The sequence below is a fragment of the Phodopus roborovskii genome, unplaced genomic scaffold (genome assembly GCF_943737965.1).
Source record: "Phodopus roborovskii unplaced genomic scaffold, PHOROB, whole genome shotgun sequence".
In the NCBI taxonomy this organism is placed as follows: domain Eukaryota; kingdom Metazoa; phylum Chordata; class Mammalia; order Rodentia; family Cricetidae; genus Phodopus; species Phodopus roborovskii.
The window spans coordinates 1663171-1684298 of NW_026126547.1; the positions used below are offsets into that span (position 1 = coordinate 1663171).

Consider the following 21128-nt stretch of genomic DNA (forward strand, 5'->3'; position numbering starts at 1 on the left):
CTCTGTTAGAGGTCAGGGCACCATGAGTCTGCTCACTGCTCTTTGTTGTCCTGTGCTCTTCCTGGCCTTTGACCCCATGCAACCTTTCAGAGACTTCAACTCATATGCAGGACTCACCATGCAGCCTCAGGCATTTGGTCACATCACTTGTTATGCCTCAGTTTCCCTGATTATGAGAGGAGGGTACCAGAAGGAGCTTCACATTCCTTCTGGCTCCAACATGCCAGTTCTGTGAGCCATTCAAAGGCTGAGTATACCATGGAAGGCTGGACTGAAAGAGATGGCTAGCAGCATTCACTGCATTTGTGTTCTCCATGTGTCCATGTGTCATGGCGTGGTCCATGTATTGTCCAGCACAGACAGGGCTGGGGTAGAGAGACAAAGCGAAGAGGACCAAGGGCTGGTCCTTACAGCTCAGGGACGAAACTCTTAGTCTTGTGTAAGCAATTGTGCAAGGCTGGCACTTTGCTGCATAAGGTGGCTGTGGGGTACGATCGTGTACAGATAAAGCATCCAAATGCCACCTGGAAGGAGAGTGCAGGTGTTAGATAGGAGAGTGGGCACCTGGGAGGATTCACTGAACTGTGATTTGAGTTTGGGGACTGACTGGGAAATGGGTGCCAAGAATAAAGTGAGACGCAGAGGAGTCAGTGGGAAAGGTATGAATGCCATGCACAGGCAGAGAGGTACCCACCCCTCAATCCATCGGTTGGAAGTGGGGAGGCAAAGTTTCTAACAATGCGTTCCTTCAGAAAATGGCTGCCGAATCCCAATTGTGGAGTGCGTAGTGTTTTCTAGATTACAGGATGCTGTATGAACGGGCATGGCATCAACTCTGACCTTGGGCTCTTGACATTTGAAACCTTGTGGAAACATTGACATGTACATCAGGCTAGAGGAAACAATTTATGAGTTCCATGCACCCACAGTGTAGGGCCAGCAGTGACTAATTGTGGCCATCTTGTTTGCTCTCTAGACATTACCTGACTTCGTAGACAGGGTACAACTTTGCCATGTGAGACTGTTCAACCAGTACCAACAGCATTCCATTATCCAACCCAGCCAAACTGGTGACAGCCACTCTGTTCCCAATACCTTGTGCATTTGGCTATTTCACAGCTGGTTTGTTCAAATCAGCATACAAATGCGGTGGACACCATCTTGATTGTCCCCTTGATTTTAATTTATAGAGTGGCTGAGTGAAAAGTAGTGCCACTAAAGGAAGTTTGTTACTCACAGCCTCCAAGATAAGAGAGACAGTTGTACATGGTGGGAGCCAGGTGGGAAAGGACAGGGGAGAGCAGGGGTGGGGCGGGGTATGCTCCAGAGTGATGCTGGATGAACTAGGATCATGCTCTGACCTGTACATGCTGATCAGGTTCCAGGTGGCATCAGCTGCTCTAAAATGACTATTCTGGCCAGTTTCCCCAGAGAACACAAGGCTCTCGTGCATATGTGGATGTATGCATATCTGTTACTCAGTGCTCAAGGACTTGGGCCTTAGTACCTGAGACAGTCTTACCATACATACATGTCTTGATGGCACCATGTGACAATGATCACATTCAGCATCCCCGTGATGTCCCTTTGTTCTGCATAGTGTGCTCTATTTATTTATTTATTTGTTTATTTATTTACTTACTTATTTAGTTTGTCTTCTCCATACAATACTTGTATTGTCTGGGATCAGATTCTTACCAGTCATGTCAGAGATGTCCCATGTCTTTTGACACATCACATGCTGAGGGAGACCCAGACTCAGAAGGGGCAGCCATGGAACCACTTGCATGGCTAATGGCACTTCCTTCTCAGATTGCCATGGCTGGAGATACTTCTCCAGGTCTCTGCAGCACAGGGCCTGGGCAGCTTTGGACAGCAGTGGGAGATAGCTGTCTGTTCAGCTCTGGTGCCATCTTTCCATGGAGAAGCCTAGGAACCCCTCACTATCCAGGTGCAATGTTGATCCCCTGCTTAGCCAGGCATTTGATAATTTAGTCTTTGAGAAAGCTGCAGGGAACAGTTGGTTGGTAAATTCAAGCATAAAATTATATCTGAATGTGTTTTTCAAAGTGGATGCCATGGAGATATGAGAGTGTCTTATGGTCTGTGAAGTCTATCTAAGTGTCCTGCAGGAGGCAAGACCATAATCTTCCTAGATGTCTTAGTATGAAGCAAACATGGACCAAATCTTCTGGCTGTCTGCTGAAAATATGTATCAGAGATTTCCAGAAGCAGTCATCAGAGGCAAGATTCTCACTTGAGTTTAGTTAACATTGCAACTATTTAGTTTATTTTGCAACTATTATCTTCAAAGACATTTGTCTAGAGCTTCTCAGTGTGGGCAAATGTCAACAGCTATAACCCACTTATGATATGGCTTTGGTTATTTCCAGATGTTAAGTGGACCTGAAATGGAGCTATTTGAGAAGTGTGATTTTTTTTTTTAAATAATTTTTTTATTTTTTGAAAGTTTTATTTACATAATGGACATTGATCATATCCATCTACCACTACTTCCCTCCGACTCCCCTTGGTCCCCAAACCATCTCCATCCCAATTTCATGTCCTCTTTTTCATTGTTGTTAATACCTCTAAATTTAATTAGTGCTACCCATATGTGCATGGGTCTGAGTCCTTCAGCTGCAGTATGGGTAACCTATCAGCAGCCATGTCCCCAAAGGATAGTGTCTCTTTCTCCCTCAATACCCATTAACTGCTGGCATCTCTTCCAGTAGGGGTACATCCTCTGGGGCCCCTGACCCATCATGCTGGGATTTCGATCAGTTTGATCTTATACAAATAAATATAGCTGCTGTTAGTTGATCTGGTGTGACATGCCCACTATACACAAGTTAGCATTTCACAGATTTCCTCCCCATCTTACATTCTCTCTGCCCCCTCTTCTGTGAAATTCCCGAGCCTTGGATGGTGGAGATTGATAGCAATGACCTACTCATAGCTGAACAATGTTATTTGTACTCAGCCCATTAGCCATTTATGAGTCTTCTGTGTTACCACTACCCACTGCAAAAGGAAGCATTTTTTTTTTTTTTTTTTTTTTTTTTTTTTGGCCAAAGTTGAGAGAAGCCAAAATCTATGATATAAACATAAATATTTAGAATATAGTACAGTTTGAAATAGTATGACCATTTGAGAAAATATCATCAGTAAGTTCCCTGCTAGGGCTTTTGACCATGTGTAGAGCACCAGGCATGAATTCCCTTCTGTAAAGGGGGCTCCATATCTAGTCAGAAAGTGATTGGGAAGCTGCATAACCATTGTGCCACTATTGCACTAGTGGACACGTCTTGCCAGCAGGTCAATATTGCAGCATGTGCATGCAGCACTGGGTAAGATCGTTGATTCTTTTCCCCCAGCAGTCTGCACAGCTCTGGCACTGTGTAAGCTAGCCAGCTGGGACTGTTTCCTGAGTGAGGTTGATTTCTATGTCCTGCATCCAAAGTCAGTGGTGTCTTCAGTGATAGGGTCTTGCCATCAGTTACTGTGAGCAACCAAGAGCATTTCTCATGGCATGTGTTATTTGGGGTGCCTCTGGGGCCTCTAGGACCAATAACTCAAAGAGAGGTATCCAGTGCATGGCACTAAGATTTTCATTTAAGAACCCATGTCTTCTGGAAGCATGTTGTCCACTTCTGTTCAAACAATTTAAAAATATATAGCATATTTGTAGAAATTAACTTAGAAACTATTCAATTTCGTATGGTTTCTTCTCAGATCCTTACTTTTGTTAATCTGCCCACTACCCTATCCTTTCCTGAATCTCCATATCCCTACTTAAGCCTTTAATCCCAAGTATTTTCTCTTCATGCCACCTGCGTTCTACTACCCCTTTTAACTGAATTACTCTAAAAATGTTTATTTTGCACATGTGTGGGGAGGGTGCCATGGTGTGTGTGTGGGGGGTGGGTGGGTGTGGGTGTGTGAGTGGGTGGGTGGGTGGGGTTAGAGACCACCTTGCAGGATTCAATTCTCTCCTTTCACCTTGTGAGTCCGGGTGTTCAAACTCAAGTGGTCAGGTTTGGTGGCAAATGCCTTTACCCACTGAGTCATTTTCCTGGCTCTAAAATTGCATGTTCTAATGATTTCTGTGAAATAAAAATGACAGTCACAATGATATGTGAATCTGTCAGCATGTGTCAGGTTTCAGAATAATGTGTAACTGTCTCTCTTGATCCTTACTGAAATCCACCCATCCTTCCTGGGGTGCAGTGTCTCAGATCTTCCCAAGGGGCTATCCATGTCACCTGCATGGATGTTCAAGAGGACACTGTGAGTGATTCCCCCCTCCCCAGAGGTGCTGTGACAGCATGAGCAGTCTTAACCTGAATATCCAAACTGTCAAATTCTTCCAAAGTCAAGACTTTGAGCATCATGTGACAGTCAAAAACTTTAGGAATTTGAAGCTTTTAAATTGGGTATGCGCGGTCAGCAAGGTCTATGCCAGTCTTTCTAAATCCGACAATAATGAAAAAGATCAAAGCGCTGCTAGCTCTTAGCATTTCACATGTGGGGGACTCAGTATGCATTCTTCACATCTTAATATAAATGAGAGGTTCAGAGCCGTAGATCCTTCTAGATTGCATGCCTTCTAGAAAGGCTGGACCATGGTTGGGGTGGAGGGAGCACTGTGTAAGTTAAGTGTATAAGGGTACATTCCTAATATGTGGCCTTACTCCTGGACCTTGTAGGTCTGTGTAGTGTTGGCTAAATGGAGAAGGTGGGAGAGATTCATGATCCCAATAGAAAAAAGTGAGGGTATTGGGGGCTGTGAGGGCAGCATCCTTATGAGTCTGACCCTGGCCACTGAAGGTCATACTCATCAGCAGCAACTCTGTCAATTATCTTGTGCTGTGCTTTTCCCAAAGGAGAACCACTGTCGCCGCATCAAGATCCTGGGGGACTGCTACTACTGTGTGTCGGGCCTCACCCAGCCCAAGACGGACCACGCCCATTGCTGTGTAGAGATGGGGCTTGACATGATCGATACCATCACGTAAGTGTTGTATTGTCACCCTTTCGTCTAAGGCTGCAGAGGCCAAGGCTGCAGTAGGAGGGGGCTGGGTCAGAGTGACCCACCTGCATTGGGAGGTGATGCACTGGCTGGTGAGCCTTCCTCTCAGTTTACAGTGGATTTCTCTGTCCACAGAAATCCTTTCTGTGTCTAGTGTGCCTTTGTAACTGAGCTCAGTGAGACTCGGAGGAAGGCTGAGGGCACATGCCCATGCAAAGCCAGCCATTGTTCTTCCAGGCTGTCGATTGCCTCTGATGCTCGGTGGGGAGAGGGGCCTGAAGTCTGGGTGTGTGAGTTCCTGTGCAGTGGGTTCTCCTGTGAGACCCAGCCTGCTTTTCTTGATCAGCCTAGCTGTCCTTGTCAGAGATGAAGTTGGATTCCAGTGTGGGACTGATGGACAAAGGTAGATCCAAATTCAGACATCTCAGCTGGAGTGTTGGGTGGCATCCATGAGATGTTTTCAGGGATTGGTGTGAAGGCCATGCTTAGAGGAAAGTACTGGCAGACAAGTTATTCAAGGGAGACATGAAGTGGCTGCCACATGTCAGAATCCACACTGTGGTTGCCTGCTCTGCAGGGAACAGCTCTCCAGGATCGCCCCTATGACTGAGAGCCGAAAGGCTCCATGGTGTCACCCGTATTCTTACGGATTCCAAGCACAGTGATTTGGTGTTCAACAGGAGCCCAGTGAATCTGGCACACGTTGTCGAGGCAAGGACAAAAGGTATTCCTAAACCCGGCAAAACCAAGATGAGGCAGCGTCATCTCGTCTTTGGGCTTCTTTTCTCTTTATGTTTAAATTAGGAAACAATTGATGAATTGAAGTGTGAAAATGTCATAATGGAACCCACTGCTTTTACATCTATATACACTAATAACAAAACGGGGGTGGGGGGGGAGAAGAGAGGTGATTGATGAAACCTGGTGGCTGGTGAGATGTGGATTTGACATGGTGACTCCACCCAGCACCACTAGTTCATGGCCGTGTCCTCAGTAGGGGTGTGTCCCTGTAAATGTAGAAGACAGGCTCAGTGTACTGGGGGCCTGAAGCACAGCATGGCGACAGTCCATCATTGTGTCACACTTGATATCATACATCACAGATAGACAGACAGGTCACATATTTTACCAGGTCCTATTTGATGACACCTGATTCGGGGACAATGAGGCTTTGTACATGGAGGCTCTGAGACAGGGTGTACTACGCCGATCCAGGGAAAGCTAGGTGGGTGCGCCAGCTGACTGGGGTGACCAGGCGGCTCACAGTGGCTTTGTGCCCTGCAGGCTGGACACCCTTCTTCCTGTGCTGTCTGGCAGCTTTACTTCCCACCTGGTCCTCTCTGTGGTCAGGGACCTTATTTCTCACTTGGGCTCGGCCTTCCTTTCCTTCTGGTCTGTCTTGTGAGGTTGGCATGCGCTTCGATGCTAAGCCATTTCTGTGTAGCGCCACATCTGCCTGTTGAGGCTGAGATGGTGTCTTACCACCCTTCCCAATGTGATCTGCTTCGTGGTCTCCTCGATGTTCCTCCAGTATTTCAGCTGGAGCTGTCTGACTATCTCTGGCTCTGTCATGAGAGACTGAAGAGTCTCAAGGCATGGCGGTCTTGTCCTAGCCTTCCTGGACTGCTTTCCACTCCATCCTAAGGTCCTCTAGCCTCAAGATCCCTAGAGTCTTTCTGAGACCTGAATTTCTGGCTCTGGCCTGGGAGGAACAAGCAACTGAATTCATCCAAGAGACTGCTAACAGCCCTTTTTCCTGTGGGAAGAGCCAGGGATGGTCCATGTGTGCTCGGAATTGGCTGGCCTCTGGAGCTCCCAGGAAGATTCCATATGGCAACTGGCACCTTCCCTGCTGGCCATACCAGCCTGCATGTGCCCCTGTTGCAGAGGGGTCCACAGAAACACACAAGGCAGAACATATTTATCAAGAGGGCAGACATGTCCAGGCAAAGCACAGTATTCATGTGGTTTTGTTTCTTGACCTTGTTGAGCATCTGAGATGTTTGGAAACACTGTGATTCTTGGAGAAGAACTCAGAAGAATAAGTGAAGTGCCCGGAGCTCATACATGTGCATAGTGCCATGCTGGGCCATGTACCATATGCCCCAATGTGGGGGCAGTGCCTACGCCCTTAGCCCCATCTTCCTTCTGTCTTGAGCCATGTAGATCAGGATCTCCTCCTAATATCTAGAGGAAACTTCAAGGGTTTGGATTCTTTGATTCTGAAATGACCTCTTTTTCAAAAAGGCCTTGAGTGGCAGAGAGTGTGTCCCAGTGACCAGTAAATAGCTAAGCCTGTGGGCCAGAAATGCCCATTTCCAGGGGCAATGGGTCTTCTGACTATACTGAGAACTTTCTGAGACTCAAAGACCAGCATGGTTATTGGAAGATCCTGGAACTATTTCCTGCACATCTCTTAGTTGCACGGTGCAATGATGGCATGGGAGGCCAGGACATCCTGACCCAGCTGGGTTGGGCTCCATGATCAGCTGTTAAGAACAAACGAGGCTTTGCTGGCAGCACCTGTGCCAGGACTCCGGGATGGTGAAAGCAAGCCAATCATTTCGACACATGAGAATAGGATGGGCCGGAGCAGGGAAGCAGCGTGGACTAGAGGGGCAGGCGCTGCCGCAGGTATGGATGCAGATAGAACTCTGCTAGATTGGTCCTGCGCTGGAGGGGTCAGGACACTTTCCTTGTCAGTGGCATTAACAATCTGGTTATTTTGCTTCTTAGACTGTTCACACACTCACTTTTTCTTTTCTAACCTTTAAACCCAGGCCATCCATGCCTGTTTTCTGGTCATTGATTGGTTCAGAGGTCAAGGGCATTGTTTGTCCGAGGCCTTCAGTCACAGACAGCTCTGGAGTGGATCCAGAATGGGGCAACGAGGCCCCGTAAAGTGTAGGGCCTTTGTGGTCCTCACCTTTACATCCCTGCAGTGCAATACCCAAGAAGAAAGGGCTTCAGGGCCATCTCCTTGGCTGTAGTTCCTCCCTACCCTAAGGGTGAGGCTTCCCCCAACCCCGCTGGCCTTATTTTGATGGGCATCTCAGGGATTTCTATGCTGCTCAGGCCCCAGGATAACCCGTCCTAAGCTCTGTTCCCAGATGCTTCTGAGGGTAGGCTTTTGGGACAGAGGTCACTGGAACTCTTCTCCCAGTGGTGAAATAGTTGAGCCTCTCCTCCCCGACCCGTGGTCTGTGTCTCCTCCCTTTCCTGCTACACCCCTCCCCTTCCACAGTGGACCAGACCTCCAGTATTCCTGAGTGACCCCAGAACCTCTGGTTGCTGAGGATGTAAAGGAGCTTGTGGGTTTCTGGTCCCCAGCCTGGGGTGATGGAGCATTCATCGAATGCTTCATCCTTTGGCTGAGTGGAGAAATGGTGTCTCTCAGATGCAGTAGCTGAGTGGGAGGATTTCAGCAGTCTCAGCTCGGGAGGGGATGATTCACCGGCCCCCAGACGGAAGGAGCTATCCCTAGAAGAGGGAGGCCTCTGCTGTGGGATTTCCCCAGGATTCCCTCCGCTGTGCTGCCCTGCCCGTGGTCTTGTTCAAGTCTGTCCACGTCACAGGGAAGCCCTTGCTGGCACAAGTGAGATGGGAACCGTGACCTAATTATTCTTCCCTGTGCCTTCCAAGTGCACAAAGTGCTTTCTTTTCTAACTAGATGTTATCTCGCCATGGTCTTGCTCTGGAGCTGTGTACATTTCATCTGTGAGGCTGAATTGGGAAATGCATGTGTCCCTCAGTGACCTAACTCTGAGCTGGTGAGGACAGCTTGTGCCATCAGTAAGTCACTGATGGATGCCCATGGTCCCTACGCTAAAGTTCTTACACCCAGGTGTTTCTTAAGTGGGCTGTGTGTGAGCCTCGGCACATACCCCAGTTTCTCAGTACAGACTAACTTTGAGGATCGCTTTGTCTAATTATTAGATTCAGGTGTTCAGAGTCAGCCCTGTGGATATGTTTAATTGGAGTTTTCTCTGGGGTAGAGGATGTTGTATATACTTCTGAATTTCCACTCACTACAAAATATTCTGTCCTAATGGGGATTCTGAGGCTATATATATTATAGCCAACAATTGCATTTTTACAGATGGTGAAGCCAAGACCCTGGAGGGAGAAGTTAGGAGCCCACGTGTTGAGGGCACAAGTTTGAATAGATGGCTGGAAGGAGCTGCTGTGTTCTTCTATCATGCTAGAATGAAGGCTGGGGGCTGCCTCAGACAAATGTGTTATCCCTGCTTCTGGGAAATTCTGCCTAGATGACAGCAAATCACTTTTTAGAGTGCCCATTCTTCCCGTTTTATTTTTTCTGTTGTGTGCATAGCTGTATCCATAGTGTTTGCAAGAATGGCTGAGCGAAGGGAATTCAGTAGGTTCTTGTTGAACAGAACACAGATTCTTCCTTTCATCCTTGCTCTAATTTTATGTCAGCCAGGATCTATGTACACAGAGGGAGGGCGGGCCCTGTACCTCAGTGTTGCTAGCTTCCTATTAGGATCCAGAACCAAATGGTGTCAGGACGGAATTATCACTCCATAGAAAATATTTGTAATAAGTAAACCGCTCTGAATAAGAAATATAGGATGGATAAAGCAGGCAGGGTGTGGAAATCCAGGTGTCCTGGAAATGAAGGAAAAGGTTTTGTTAGATTTGGACAAAACATGCCTGGGTCTAAGGGAGCCAAGAGGAGCCACAGCAGAACAGCTGGCTGTGCTGTCTCTTTCGAAGACGCTCTCCAGGGTGTGGTGGATTCCATCGTGCCAGCCTTGACATAGAGAGGTAGAAGCTGCCAGGAGAGGCTGAGTGTTGGCAGGTGTTGGGTGCCAGACGTGGGGGCCTTGTGGGCTTCTGTGGATCCCAGCTCATGAGGATCCAAAGCAGCTGGTTTGGAAGGCATAAGGGAGTATGTCCACATTTGTGGACACTGGCAAATGCATGTCCCAGCAGTACCCAGGCTTCCAGGCTGCCAGGCTGCCTTTCCTTTTGTGGCTGCGTTAACAGAAATGCTGAGTGTGCTCCAGAGCGTGAAGGGCAGGCGTGTCCACGAACTTGGCTCATGTGGGTTTGGGAATGTTGATCTTCTCTTTAGGGTTTCATTTCCATGTCTTATAGAAGACTGGCAGACAACTGGGAATAAAGTTAAAATTTGAAAAGTTTCGTTCAAGTGTAAACAGCAAAATGGATCTTAGACTTAGCAATAGTCTGGCTTCCATATAAGCCTCTGAGGTCACTGAGACTGATGGCGCTCTAGGAATGTTGACTCTGGCATCTCGCTTACCCAAGCACAGAGGCAGAGGGGCAGCTATCCTGTTTGGAAGGCAGCCCAGGGGAGTCCAGAGGGTGTGTGGATATGCAGGTGTTCAGGTGGGAGCAGGGTGGGCAGTTTGTACACACGTCACGGTGAAGGTTAGCCAGATGCAGGACAGGGGCAATACATACATGCCATTTTATTTCTGAAAATGTAAGCTGCAGCATCCTGCTAGGTGATACTGCAGAGCTGAGGTGGGGCAGGCAGAGGCTCACTGAAGGCTGCACTGCTTGCCATATGATCACATACCTTCCGTGACAAGGGGATGCTGTTCTCAGAGTCCTTCATGGGGCATTCCTGAGTGTTCTCTATTAGTGGAATAGAAGAAGCTGGCAGGAGGTGGTTTACATCTCCTGAATAGGGTGTGTCAGGATAGCTCTGAAGCAATCCCAGAGATCGTCAGAGCTAGTGTTGGCAGAGCCAGACTCACAGGTCAGGACACTGAGTCTCAGCGACCAATAGTGGCATATCCTCAGTTGTTCACATTGACTTTAACTCACTTTGTGCTTGCTCTGTCTTCATCCACTTCCCCAGAACCGTTTCCTGGGAGAGAAGATCTACACTGAGGTCCTGGGCTCATTTCCTTTTGGGGACTTCCCTGGGTGGGGAGGGGCGGGAGGAGGCTATGTTGGAAGCTCTCAGAGCTCGTTGCACATTGATGTGGCTGACTTTTAGCTCACAGGTGGGAGATGTGCTGCTGTCCTCTGACCAGACCTCTGCGCACCTGTCACATCACAAACCCAAGTAGACTGTTCCCTTTTGCACATGGCCTCCAACCCAGTGAGGTAGCTGCGAAGCAGCCTGCAGTCCTGTGCTCTATACCTGTGTTACAGATCCGTGGCTGAGGCTACTGAAGTAGACCTGAACATGCGTGTGGGGCTACACACCGGCAGGGTCCTCTGTGGTGTCCTGGGCCTACGCAAGTGGCAGTACGATGTATGGTCCAATGACGTGACCCTGGCCAATGTCATGGAGGCTGCTGGCTTACCTGGGTAAGTTGTATGTATGGGTGGAAGGTGATTGAGTGCCTTTGTTAGAGCCCTCATTTAGGGCTTTGATCCTGAGGGTACTTGGGGAGGGTCCGCTTTGACGCCCCATGGAACCCAGATGAGGTCTAGTGCACTTCCAGATCAGATCAGTGTGTATGGGGACTTCATCCCCATGCATGGGGCTATTCTCGTATCTTATTATTGCTTCTCTGTTTTATTTTCTCATACCTGTGCACGGAAAATGCCATAACTTTAGAGCCTCCCCTAGTGACTGTCAGTCATGCCCTGCCCACTTATTCCATCTCTCAGGTCAGCTGCAGAGTTTGAACACGAACTCAAGGCTTTTTCCTACAAGGAATTCAGAGAGTCTAGGAAGAGCTGGCCTGGCAGAGTTGGCTTGGATCTGTGACAGGCTGAGATTCCCATACCATTTCTCACTGCCCTCTGCTCTCTGACTACCAGCATCCATGATCTGCAGCTCCTCATTGGGATGGCTGTGAAGTTTTCTCCTTTCTTTCTTTCTTTCTTTTTCTTTCTTTTTTTTTTTTTTTACTCTGTTTTGTTCTCATCTTCCTATTATAATCTTCTGATTGTTTCTTTCTCTCCTTTGGGTCTCTCCCGGTCCTTTTTGGCCTTCTCCAGTCCTGTTCTGGCTCCTGGTGCATACCCTATCACTTGGCTTGCCTGGGCCTTCCTGTCCTTTCTTCCCAGGTTACTCATGCTTTGGAACACGAGTGCATATACCTCGGGAAATTTGCCCTGAGCAGAGCAACCTCTGCTGTGACCCCAGTGAGTGCCTCACCCAGGACCCCGCACAGCCACACTTGTGAGTTCACACTCAGCTTTGTATTCTTCTCTCACAGGAAAGTTCACATCACAAAAACAACCCTCGCGTGCTTGAATGGGGACTACGAAGTGGAGCCAGGTCATGGCCATGAGAGGAACACCTTCCTGAGAACTCACAACATCGAGACCTTCTTCATTGTACCATCCCATCGGAGAAAGGTGGGCAGCCTTATTCAGTCACCAAGCAGAGTGACCAACAGAGCTTTAGAGAAACAATGGTTCTTACCTCCAGCTCTCATTTCTGCTCCTCTGAATATGGCCCCAGAGATACTGGGTGCAAGGCTTTGCCTCATGTATATAGGAGGGGAGGGGTCCCTGGAAGATGCGGAATCTGGTTCAGGTTATGGGTTAGGTGATGTGCCTGTTCACATGAAGATACAGGTTTAATTGAGAGTGCAGGCTCATGCGAGAGCAAGTACATAGGTTCCTGCTTGCAAGAGACACCAAGCAACTTAACCCTGTAGTTCCTATCACTATTTAGGCCATGTTTCCAACCCAAGAGTCAAGATGTGCTTCATTGACAGTATTTCCCCTACCCTTGTGTTTGGATAGATATTTCCAGGCTTGATTCTCTCCGATATAAAACCAGCCAAGAGGATGAAGTTCAAGACTGTCTGCTACCTGCTTGTGCAGCTCATGCACTGCCGGAAAATGTTCAAAGCCGAGATCCCTTTCTCCAACGTAATGACCTGTGAGGATGACGACAAGGTAGGGATGGCTGAGGGTCATGGGGCACGGCTCCTGTCCTCCTGCCCTGTGCAGCTTGGCTGGAACACTCTTCACCGTTGACACCCTTATGATCTTGTGACACAGTCTGTATGTTACCTTGTGTTTATCCAAGTCTAAGCTCATATTCCCCACATGTCATTCAAGGAGCTCTGGTTAGTCATTTAGGTCTGCTTTAGCCTTGTAATCTTCAGCCTGATCCTCGTCTGAGCCTTCCTCTTCCTCTCCCCATGGGCTTCTGTGGTCCCATGCCCCTTACTTGGTTGGCTTCTTACTTCTCACATTACATGGGGAACATGAGAAAGGGTTCAGGAAGCAAGTGGGGGAGTGGGACTTGCATATGTAGAAGGTTCAGCTGGCATGACACAGCCTTGATTTCTAGCTTGGTGTGGTAGCCAGCCCAGGCTGCCATATCAAAAGAGTCTGGTCTGGGATGTGTAACCCACAAGCACTCACTCACTGGAAGCTAGAAGTTCAAGGCCAGAGTAACTACAGGCCTGTGCTCTCCTTGGCTTGCTGGAGCTATCTCTACTGTGTCCTATGATGGCAGGCATAGGGCTCTGGTGTCGTCGCTTCTCTTCTAAGGGCATAAACCCAACAGGACCTCGTCTAAAGGAAATCACCTCCTGAGTCCCCAGCTCTTCCATTGTCATGTGGGAGTTAGAGTTTCAACACATGGATTTGGGGGGGCTATGTACAGTTTCAGCCATCACAGTTGGCCGAGCTTTCTTCCTTTCCCAGCATGCTTCACTGCGTCCTGCCTTCCAGGGCTACTGCTGAATGCAGAGATGATCCAGTCCCCTGTAATATGGCACTTGTGTGTCCTTGGCCTTCCTTGGTGCCCCATCTTGTGCTGTCCACCTCACGACACTTTCACTTGGGTTACTTTGGGACTGGTACCCCATGTCCCCAGAGGACCTGTTTGGAAAGGAATTGTGTTGCCATTTCTTTGCCTCCACTTCCGTCTTCATTATTTGGATGTTAGAGCTCTTGAGCTGACTGAACTCTACCCCACTACCCTGCCAGCTCTTCTGGAAAGTTTTTCAACTTTATCATCTGTCTTAGTTGGGTTTCTGTTGCTATGACAAAACACCATGATCAAAGAGCAAGGTGGGGAGGAAAGGGTTTATTCAGCTTACACTTCCACATTGCTGCTCATCACTGAAGGAAGTCAGGGCAGCGACTCATACAGGACAGAATCCTAGAGGCAGGAGCTGATACAGAGGCCATGGGGGGAAGCTTGCTTCCCCTGGCTTGTTCAGCCTGCTTTCTCATAGAACCCAAGACCACCAGCCCAGGGATGGCACCACCCACCATGGGGCTGATCACTAGTTGAGAAAATGCCTTACAGCTGGATTTTAGGAAGGCATTTCCTCAAATGAGGCTCCTTCCCGTCTCATGACTCTAGCTTGTGTCAAGTTGACACACAAAACCAGCCAGTACATCATCCAACACTTCTATCGAGCTTTTAAATTCCTAAAAGTTCCAAGTACTGGTTGTTTTATGAATAATTCCCTTATGAAATTGTATTCCTATGTCAGAGACTGCAGGCTAGCTCATCCTTGCTATGTAGCTAAGGATGCCCTTGAACTTCTGATTCTCCTGTGTCTACCTCCAAGCACTGGGATTACAGATGTGTGCCATCTCATCTGGTTTTATCTCACGCAGGGGATCGGACCCAGGGCTTCACGGGTATGCCAGGCACGCACTACGACCCTAGCTTTTATCACTCACTGAGATTACTTTTAACTTTTATAATCCGTGTGGGTGGGTGTGGATGCGCATGCCTCTGTACCATGGGATGCATGTGGATGCTTGCAGAAGTTGTTTTTCTACTGCCACTATATGGGTTTTGAGACCCAAACTCAGCCATCAGACCCGGTGGAAGAAGCTTTCCCTGCTGAGCCATCTCACTGTCTCAAAGATTTTTATTCTATTTTATTTTTAATGGGTATGTGGCATGCGTGCCTGTTTGGGTGCATTTGTGTGTGTTGGGGGGGCATGCACTTGCGGACACATGCACGTGGAGACCAAAGGTTGATGTTGGGCATCTTCCTCAACTGTTCTTCACCTTATTCTTGGAGGCGGGGTCTCCCCCTGGTATCCAGTGCTCGCCCAGATGACTAGTCAACCGATTCAAAGAGTACCCTGACTCTGCATCCTAGCTCTGGAGTGATGGGTCAGCTGCCACACCCGCCTGGCTCTGACTTGGGTTTTGGGAGCTGCATTTCAGTCCTTACTCTTGCTGCTTGCATGCCAGGCTCTTTAGACACTGGCCTTCCCTGCAGCCCTCTCATGGAGATTTTTTAAAGAATTTCAGGTCCTGGAAACATCAGTGTTCTCTGAGCAACTTGTTTTTATCTTTTCCTTTTGGCTAGTCTGTCATCATTTGTAATCCCATTGATACCCAGAGTCCTTACTGCTTTGTTCTTGATGGACAGGATAGCAAAGATGGCTGCAGGTACCAAGCCAGGGACAGCTCTCCAATGCAGGCCTTCCTGTGGATGCCGGGGTTTTCTGTCTTGGTTGATCAGGCAGTCAGTCACTGTGGGTCTTCAGATCTTCTGGGCATGTGGTGCTGGTAGTGGTGGTGTCTCAGGCTTCAATTAAACCACACAGGGCCAGAGACCATGATGTCCTTTCTCGGGAAGACCTCACATTGTTTTCTACGGGAGGTATACCAAAGAGCATAGGGTGCACCTTAGCGCTCTAATGCCCCCTTGTGGATGCCTCTTGACCAGAGCCACTGTGTCCGCTAGAGCTTGAGCCTGAAGGTGCCTGGCTCCCCATTGCCGGCTCTGTCCAGCCCTCTGAGATTACACTGGCTTTACCTTGTGTCTGCTTGCTCCACCCTGTTGCTGCCTCTCCCACCATCGTTTTCTCGGTCATAACTGATTTTATACCTCTTAAAGAAACTTCCTGGTGCAGTTAGAGGGTTTCCGGGACAAAGCAAGGTTCTGTTGCCTCTTGTTTATAGAGGTTCCTTGCCGTAAGGATTTGTATATGTGAGTTCCTTTTTGCTGGAACTTTATCTGAAACTGTTCTAAGAACTTCATTCATGGTGGATCAAATTAGGGAGCATTAGCCTTTATGTGTGCCAGGCACAGCTGGAGCCTAAATGCTTGGCCTCTGTCATAGATAGTAGGAATCCTATCCTGGTGACATGTGGTCACCCAGAGCAATCTTCAGTAGGGATGCTCTGACCTCTGATGTCTACTCTGAGTGTTTTCTGTCCACAGAGCCCTCCTTTCTCTTTGACTGTACATTCCAGCTGCTGGGCTAAATTCAGACTTGAAGTTAAGAGCCTATTATTATGGCCTCTGCACCTTCTGCAAGGTCTTGTATGAAGCCTGCCCCACTATGTTCTAGAAAGTGTCACTGAAATAATTTCTTTTGAATAACACCCAAACCCCAGCCCTGGCCTGAGCCTCAGGGCAATGTCTCTTCCACCATGCTTGGGGTTCTAGCCCTTGCTGCTGTTATGAGTACCTCAGGGAAGAATCTCGACCGTGTACTCCAGCCCCCAAACACGTTTATACCCTTCCAATATGGGCCATTTCCTGCCCATGGAGGTATTTGTTATGGATGACATACCCAAATAAATTTTCAAAAAAGCAAATGAAAGGCATTTGCCATCCACCACCCCCAGTTAAGACCTGGCACTTTGACCCTTCCAGTGTGTGAGGTGTGGGACCTGGAGGTTCTTTAAGGATCTTCATTATGCTGTAGAGGCGGCTCAGCTGCTTGTTTCTCCTTCTCTTGCCTTAGTGTGTCAGACAGTGTATTTATGTCATTAACTGTTCCTCAGTTGGAGTTGTCATTCTTTGCATAGATTTCAAACCTAAGGAGAGATGTTTTCTGTGACATTGGTATTTGGAGCTTTTCCCAGGTCATGGCACTTTTGTTCCTGAAAGTGAAGTTTCATCCCTGGGCATTCTGTAAACTTTTGCTGGCAAGTATGGACTCTGCACGCACATGTCACTGATAAGAGATTACGATGCCATCACCAGCAGTGACTGTTGAGGGACACATCCAGCATGGGGACCTTCTTTGTTTTTGTTTTCTGATTTTTGAAACATATGTGTTCCCTTGTTCTGTCTTCTCTCTCTCTCCCTCCCCCTCCCCTCCCCCTCTCCCTCTCCCTCTCCCCCCCCCCCATATGTGTGTATGCAGCATAAAAACAAAGCTTATCGATTTAAAGCAACATGGAAACCACTTGTGTGGGTGATACAGAAATCAAGTATTCTGGATTGCTCCTGGTTTTCTGTTTCCTTCTGGAAACCAGCTTGTGTGTGAAAGCAGGCAGTAACCATGTGCGCTCAGCCTTTTTCCACCCCGGAAATGCCTTGGGCATTTGGTGACCCATCCAGGTCCCAGCCTGAATGGCCTCCAGGTATAGGCACAGGCCTGGCTTCCCTAGTGACTTACTGGTAAACAGGGGCTTTATTTCTAGGTATCATGTTCAGGGTGCCGGGCACATCTAATTTCATGGACATCTTAGTGAACAGTACAGGATAGCCTGAGGTTGGGGAGACTGCCGGGCTAATGGAGTGCTGTTTGAATCTTGGACTGCTGCCGCCAGCTTGGGCTCTCCCTGGCATCTTGCTCTGTCCGTAGTGTGTGTAAACTCTGGCTTCTTCAGCCACTCCAACGTGGGAACTTAGCAAGGCTTGGAGTGTGGCCAGTGTGCTGGACATCATGTGTTTGCTTCCCTGTTTCCAGTCCATCTGCACTTTGGGCTATCTCCTGGGCCTTTTGTTTAAAAACGATGAGGGTGATTATCATCCACATGAATTTACTGATGATAACATTTAGCTTGTTTGGGCCACACTAATTGAAACCGATTGTGTGACTTGTTAAATTATCTTCAGTTTTCTTGGTCAGTAATAATATGTACTTTAAACAGGGCTATTGCTTCTCTTTCCCATCTAATAATTAAGCTAGATGATAGTGATAAGGATGGGCATTCTTTCTCATCCTGACCCTCAATTTAGATGCATAGGACTTACCAAATCTTGTGGTGTTTTGAACTAGGAATTCTAGCCTCAGAAGTGGTCCCTGAAAGTTAGTGTTTACACTTTTTTTAAAAGTGATGACTAGATGTTGTATTTTAAGAAATACTTCTGAGTGTTGATCAAGACTGTCTTCCAAGGGGCTTTTGCCTCTGTTATTGTTGGGTACTTCAGGTCCTCTGACCTTACACAGTGCAGTGGGAACCATTTTGTTACCTTGGGTAGCTCAGGGCCTCTGACGTTACATAATGCAATGGGGTGCCATTTTGTTATGTGGGTTGAGGTAGTAGGCTAAGTTTGGTATAACTGGGAAGTTGAGGATTCTTGGCAGATAGACTTTCTCATGGTCTTTGGCTGCCATTGTGTGGATTTCTCTGCTTTTCTGGAGTCCTGTCCTTGATCATTTGGCCAAGAGGCAATAGCTTTTCTCATGGGCCCTGACAGTTTTACTGCACCCATTGACATTTCCAATTGTGGGCTCCTCTAGCTCCTGGCCTAGGGTAGATTGACAAAAGATACTCCCAGGACCCCTTGTCACACACAGTTCCTCTTTGAGTCCCAGAGTTCTGAGTGTCTGCTCTCCCTTTCCACCTTTCACAGCCTTGGCCTTGTGTTTATTGTGTGTGTGTGTGTGTGTGTGTGTGTGTGTGTGTGTGTGTGTCTGTGTTTTGCTGTTTTGTTGGAACACGGAGGAGGAGTCAGTTCATTCCATCATTTCTACAGCTATACTGTAGTATCTTAATAGTCTGTCTTCTGTTGAGATGTGGGAAGCACCAGAGTCCTTGCTAGGAATCCTTGACTATGAGACTGTGAGGTGCCTTCAGATTACACCGTTCTCCTTTCCACCACCTGGTACCTTCCTGCACCTGTCATGTGATATACAGAAGGGGGGATCACACCCTGGTCCTTTCAACCCAGGCTACCTGTTACTTTTCACCTGCAAAGGCAATAACTATCTGCCTTTGTAACAAGGTCTAGGCACCTCTAGAGTGGGCTTGTGAGTGACGGTGGTTTCCGCATCCAAGTATCCTTCCTGCACATGTAGGCTGGCGGGTGCAGGTGGCTGCTTTTGTCCTGGGCATATTTGCCATTGAATCCCACAGCCCTCTCCACACTGATGTCAAATAGACATTCTGTAATTTGCAATACAGACCTGAAAACCTGAGTGCTGGGTGTTAGACCACAGTCTTTGCCAACTCTGGCCAGCAGGGGGCAGCGCTATGACAGTGTCTCAGAGTTCTGAACCCAGCCCAGACTGCACCACTATTGAGTGCATATGGGTACTTTTGTACAAAGGGTAGAACATTTGATGCTCTTTTCTCTATTTCCATCGTGGCTGCAGCGGAGGGCATTGAGAACAGCCTCGGAGAAGCTCAGAAACCGCTCATCTTTCTCTACCAATGTGGTCTACACCACTCCGGGCACACGTGTCAACAGGTACATCAGCCGTCTTCTTGAAGCCCGCCAGACAGAGCTGGAGATGGCAGATCTGAACTTCTTTACCCTGAAGTACAAGCATGTCGAACGGGAGCAAAAAGTAAGTGACTTGGGACTTCATCCTTTTCCATGTCCCTAAGGACTCTGTGTCTTCGAGATGGATTGATCACTCTATTGTTGGCTCTCCCTCTCCTCCCTCCCTCACAGTACCACCAGCTTCAGGATGAGTACTTCACCAGCGCTGTTGTCCTCGCCCTCATCCTGGCTGCCTTATTTGGGCTTGTCTACCTTCTGATAATTCCACAGTAAGCGCTGTCCCTGTGCTAAGCCACAGTATGGGGAGGTGGCCAAGTATTCCAGGGGTACTGGTTATTTTTCTTGTTTTCTGACTGAATCGCTGACAAGAAGCCATTGAAGGGAAGAAGGGCTGATTTGGGCTTACAGTTTGAAGGTACAGTTCATCGTGGTAGGGAAACGTGGCATCGGGAGACACTTTCCGCTTTGGTAGTGTAGTAGCATGAGGATGTTAGCTCTCATCAGGATGGGTCTGGAAGTGGAGTGTGTGTGTCCTGACCCACTTCCACCCATGAAATTCTACCCATGTAGTGCCACTGTCTGGAGACCAAGTGTTCAAACCCATTTCTCTCTGAGACAAACACTGGGGGTAGACCCGGGTGACCTTATGTCCTCAACATCCATTCCCCAACCCCACTCTTCTGTTGAGCCTGGCATTTGAGGAGGGCATTGGCCGTTTGCCTTTCTTCTTTGCTCACTCTAGTCAGAACTTTGATGAGCTGTTGGCATACAGCATCGTCACTGTTTTTAGTTTTGAATTTGCTGGACTCTAATACTTTGTGTGATTTTTGGCTTTTCCATTCACATGACATGCACCGTTGTCCTCAGAGGAGAACACATGGCCTCTCTGCTTTTTGGGTCCATATCACTTTTAAAAACATTAAAATGAGAAAAAAGTAGACTCCCAAAAGGAAGAAAATATAGTAAATTAAATGGCACTTAACCATCATATGAGTCAGTGTAAGCTTGGCGCTTTTGTTTGAAGGAAGACACCAATTGTCCTTTTCTTCTGGCGTTTGCTTTCTAGGAGGATATACCTTGAGGGCATGGTGTCTCCTTAGAGTTTTCAGAAAGCATGTGCAAGTTCTCTAGATCTGTTAAGAACAGCAAGCCTCAGCTGTGGGCTGCACAGAAGACTGTGAACTTGGCAGTCTACCAGATGCTTTTGTCTAGGGTTTATGTTTTTTTCTAGAAACACCTTTCCCAGACAAATATCAATAGTCCAGCTCCATGAAGTTGAGTACTTTCTCTGTTAGGAGGAAAGGTCTCCAGAAAGTAATGTGGCCAGAAGCCAAGGCTGAACTTTGGGGTGAGGTAATATGGTTGGGGACCTCACCTGGGAGCCCCAAGTGTCTTCACTAGAAGAGAACCAGGTGAAGTAAGTTCCCAGGGGTCTGTGACAAATGGATAGTGGCAATACTTCCTCCTGAGGTTCTGGTCATGGAGGCCGGGAAGAGAGACCCAGTTTTGAGGTACTTATCTGATACATCGTACCTAGCTCCCACCTAGCAGTGACCTGTGTCCTCTGTCTCCAGGAGTGTGGCTGTCCTGCTGCTGCTGGTGTTTTCTATCTGCTTCTTGGTGGCCTGTATCCTGTACCTGCACATCACGCGGGTCCAGGTATGTTTGTGTGTCTTCTACAGGTGTCCAGGTATGTGAGCCTATGTCCAAGACCATGTACCTGAGTATTTTCT

General features: G+C 48.0%; 1 protein-coding gene across 1 annotated transcript in view; it reads left to right on the forward strand.

The window, feature by feature from the left end:
- Adcy1 (adenylate cyclase 1) overlaps nt 1–21128 on the forward strand; it is a 104104-nt gene that overhangs the window by 51525 nt on the left and 31451 nt on the right. Inside the window, exons 5-11 of the mRNA XM_051200576.1 lie at nt 4887–5014; nt 11183–11341; nt 12202–12343; nt 12737–12892; nt 19265–19459; nt 19567–19664; nt 20970–21054. Coding sequence (XP_051056533.1) covers nt 4887–5014; nt 11183–11341; nt 12202–12343; nt 12737–12892; nt 19265–19459; nt 19567–19664; nt 20970–21054 — 963 coding nt within the window. The remainder of the gene's footprint in view (nt 1–4886; nt 5015–11182; nt 11342–12201; nt 12344–12736; nt 12893–19264; nt 19460–19566; nt 19665–20969; nt 21055–21128) is intronic.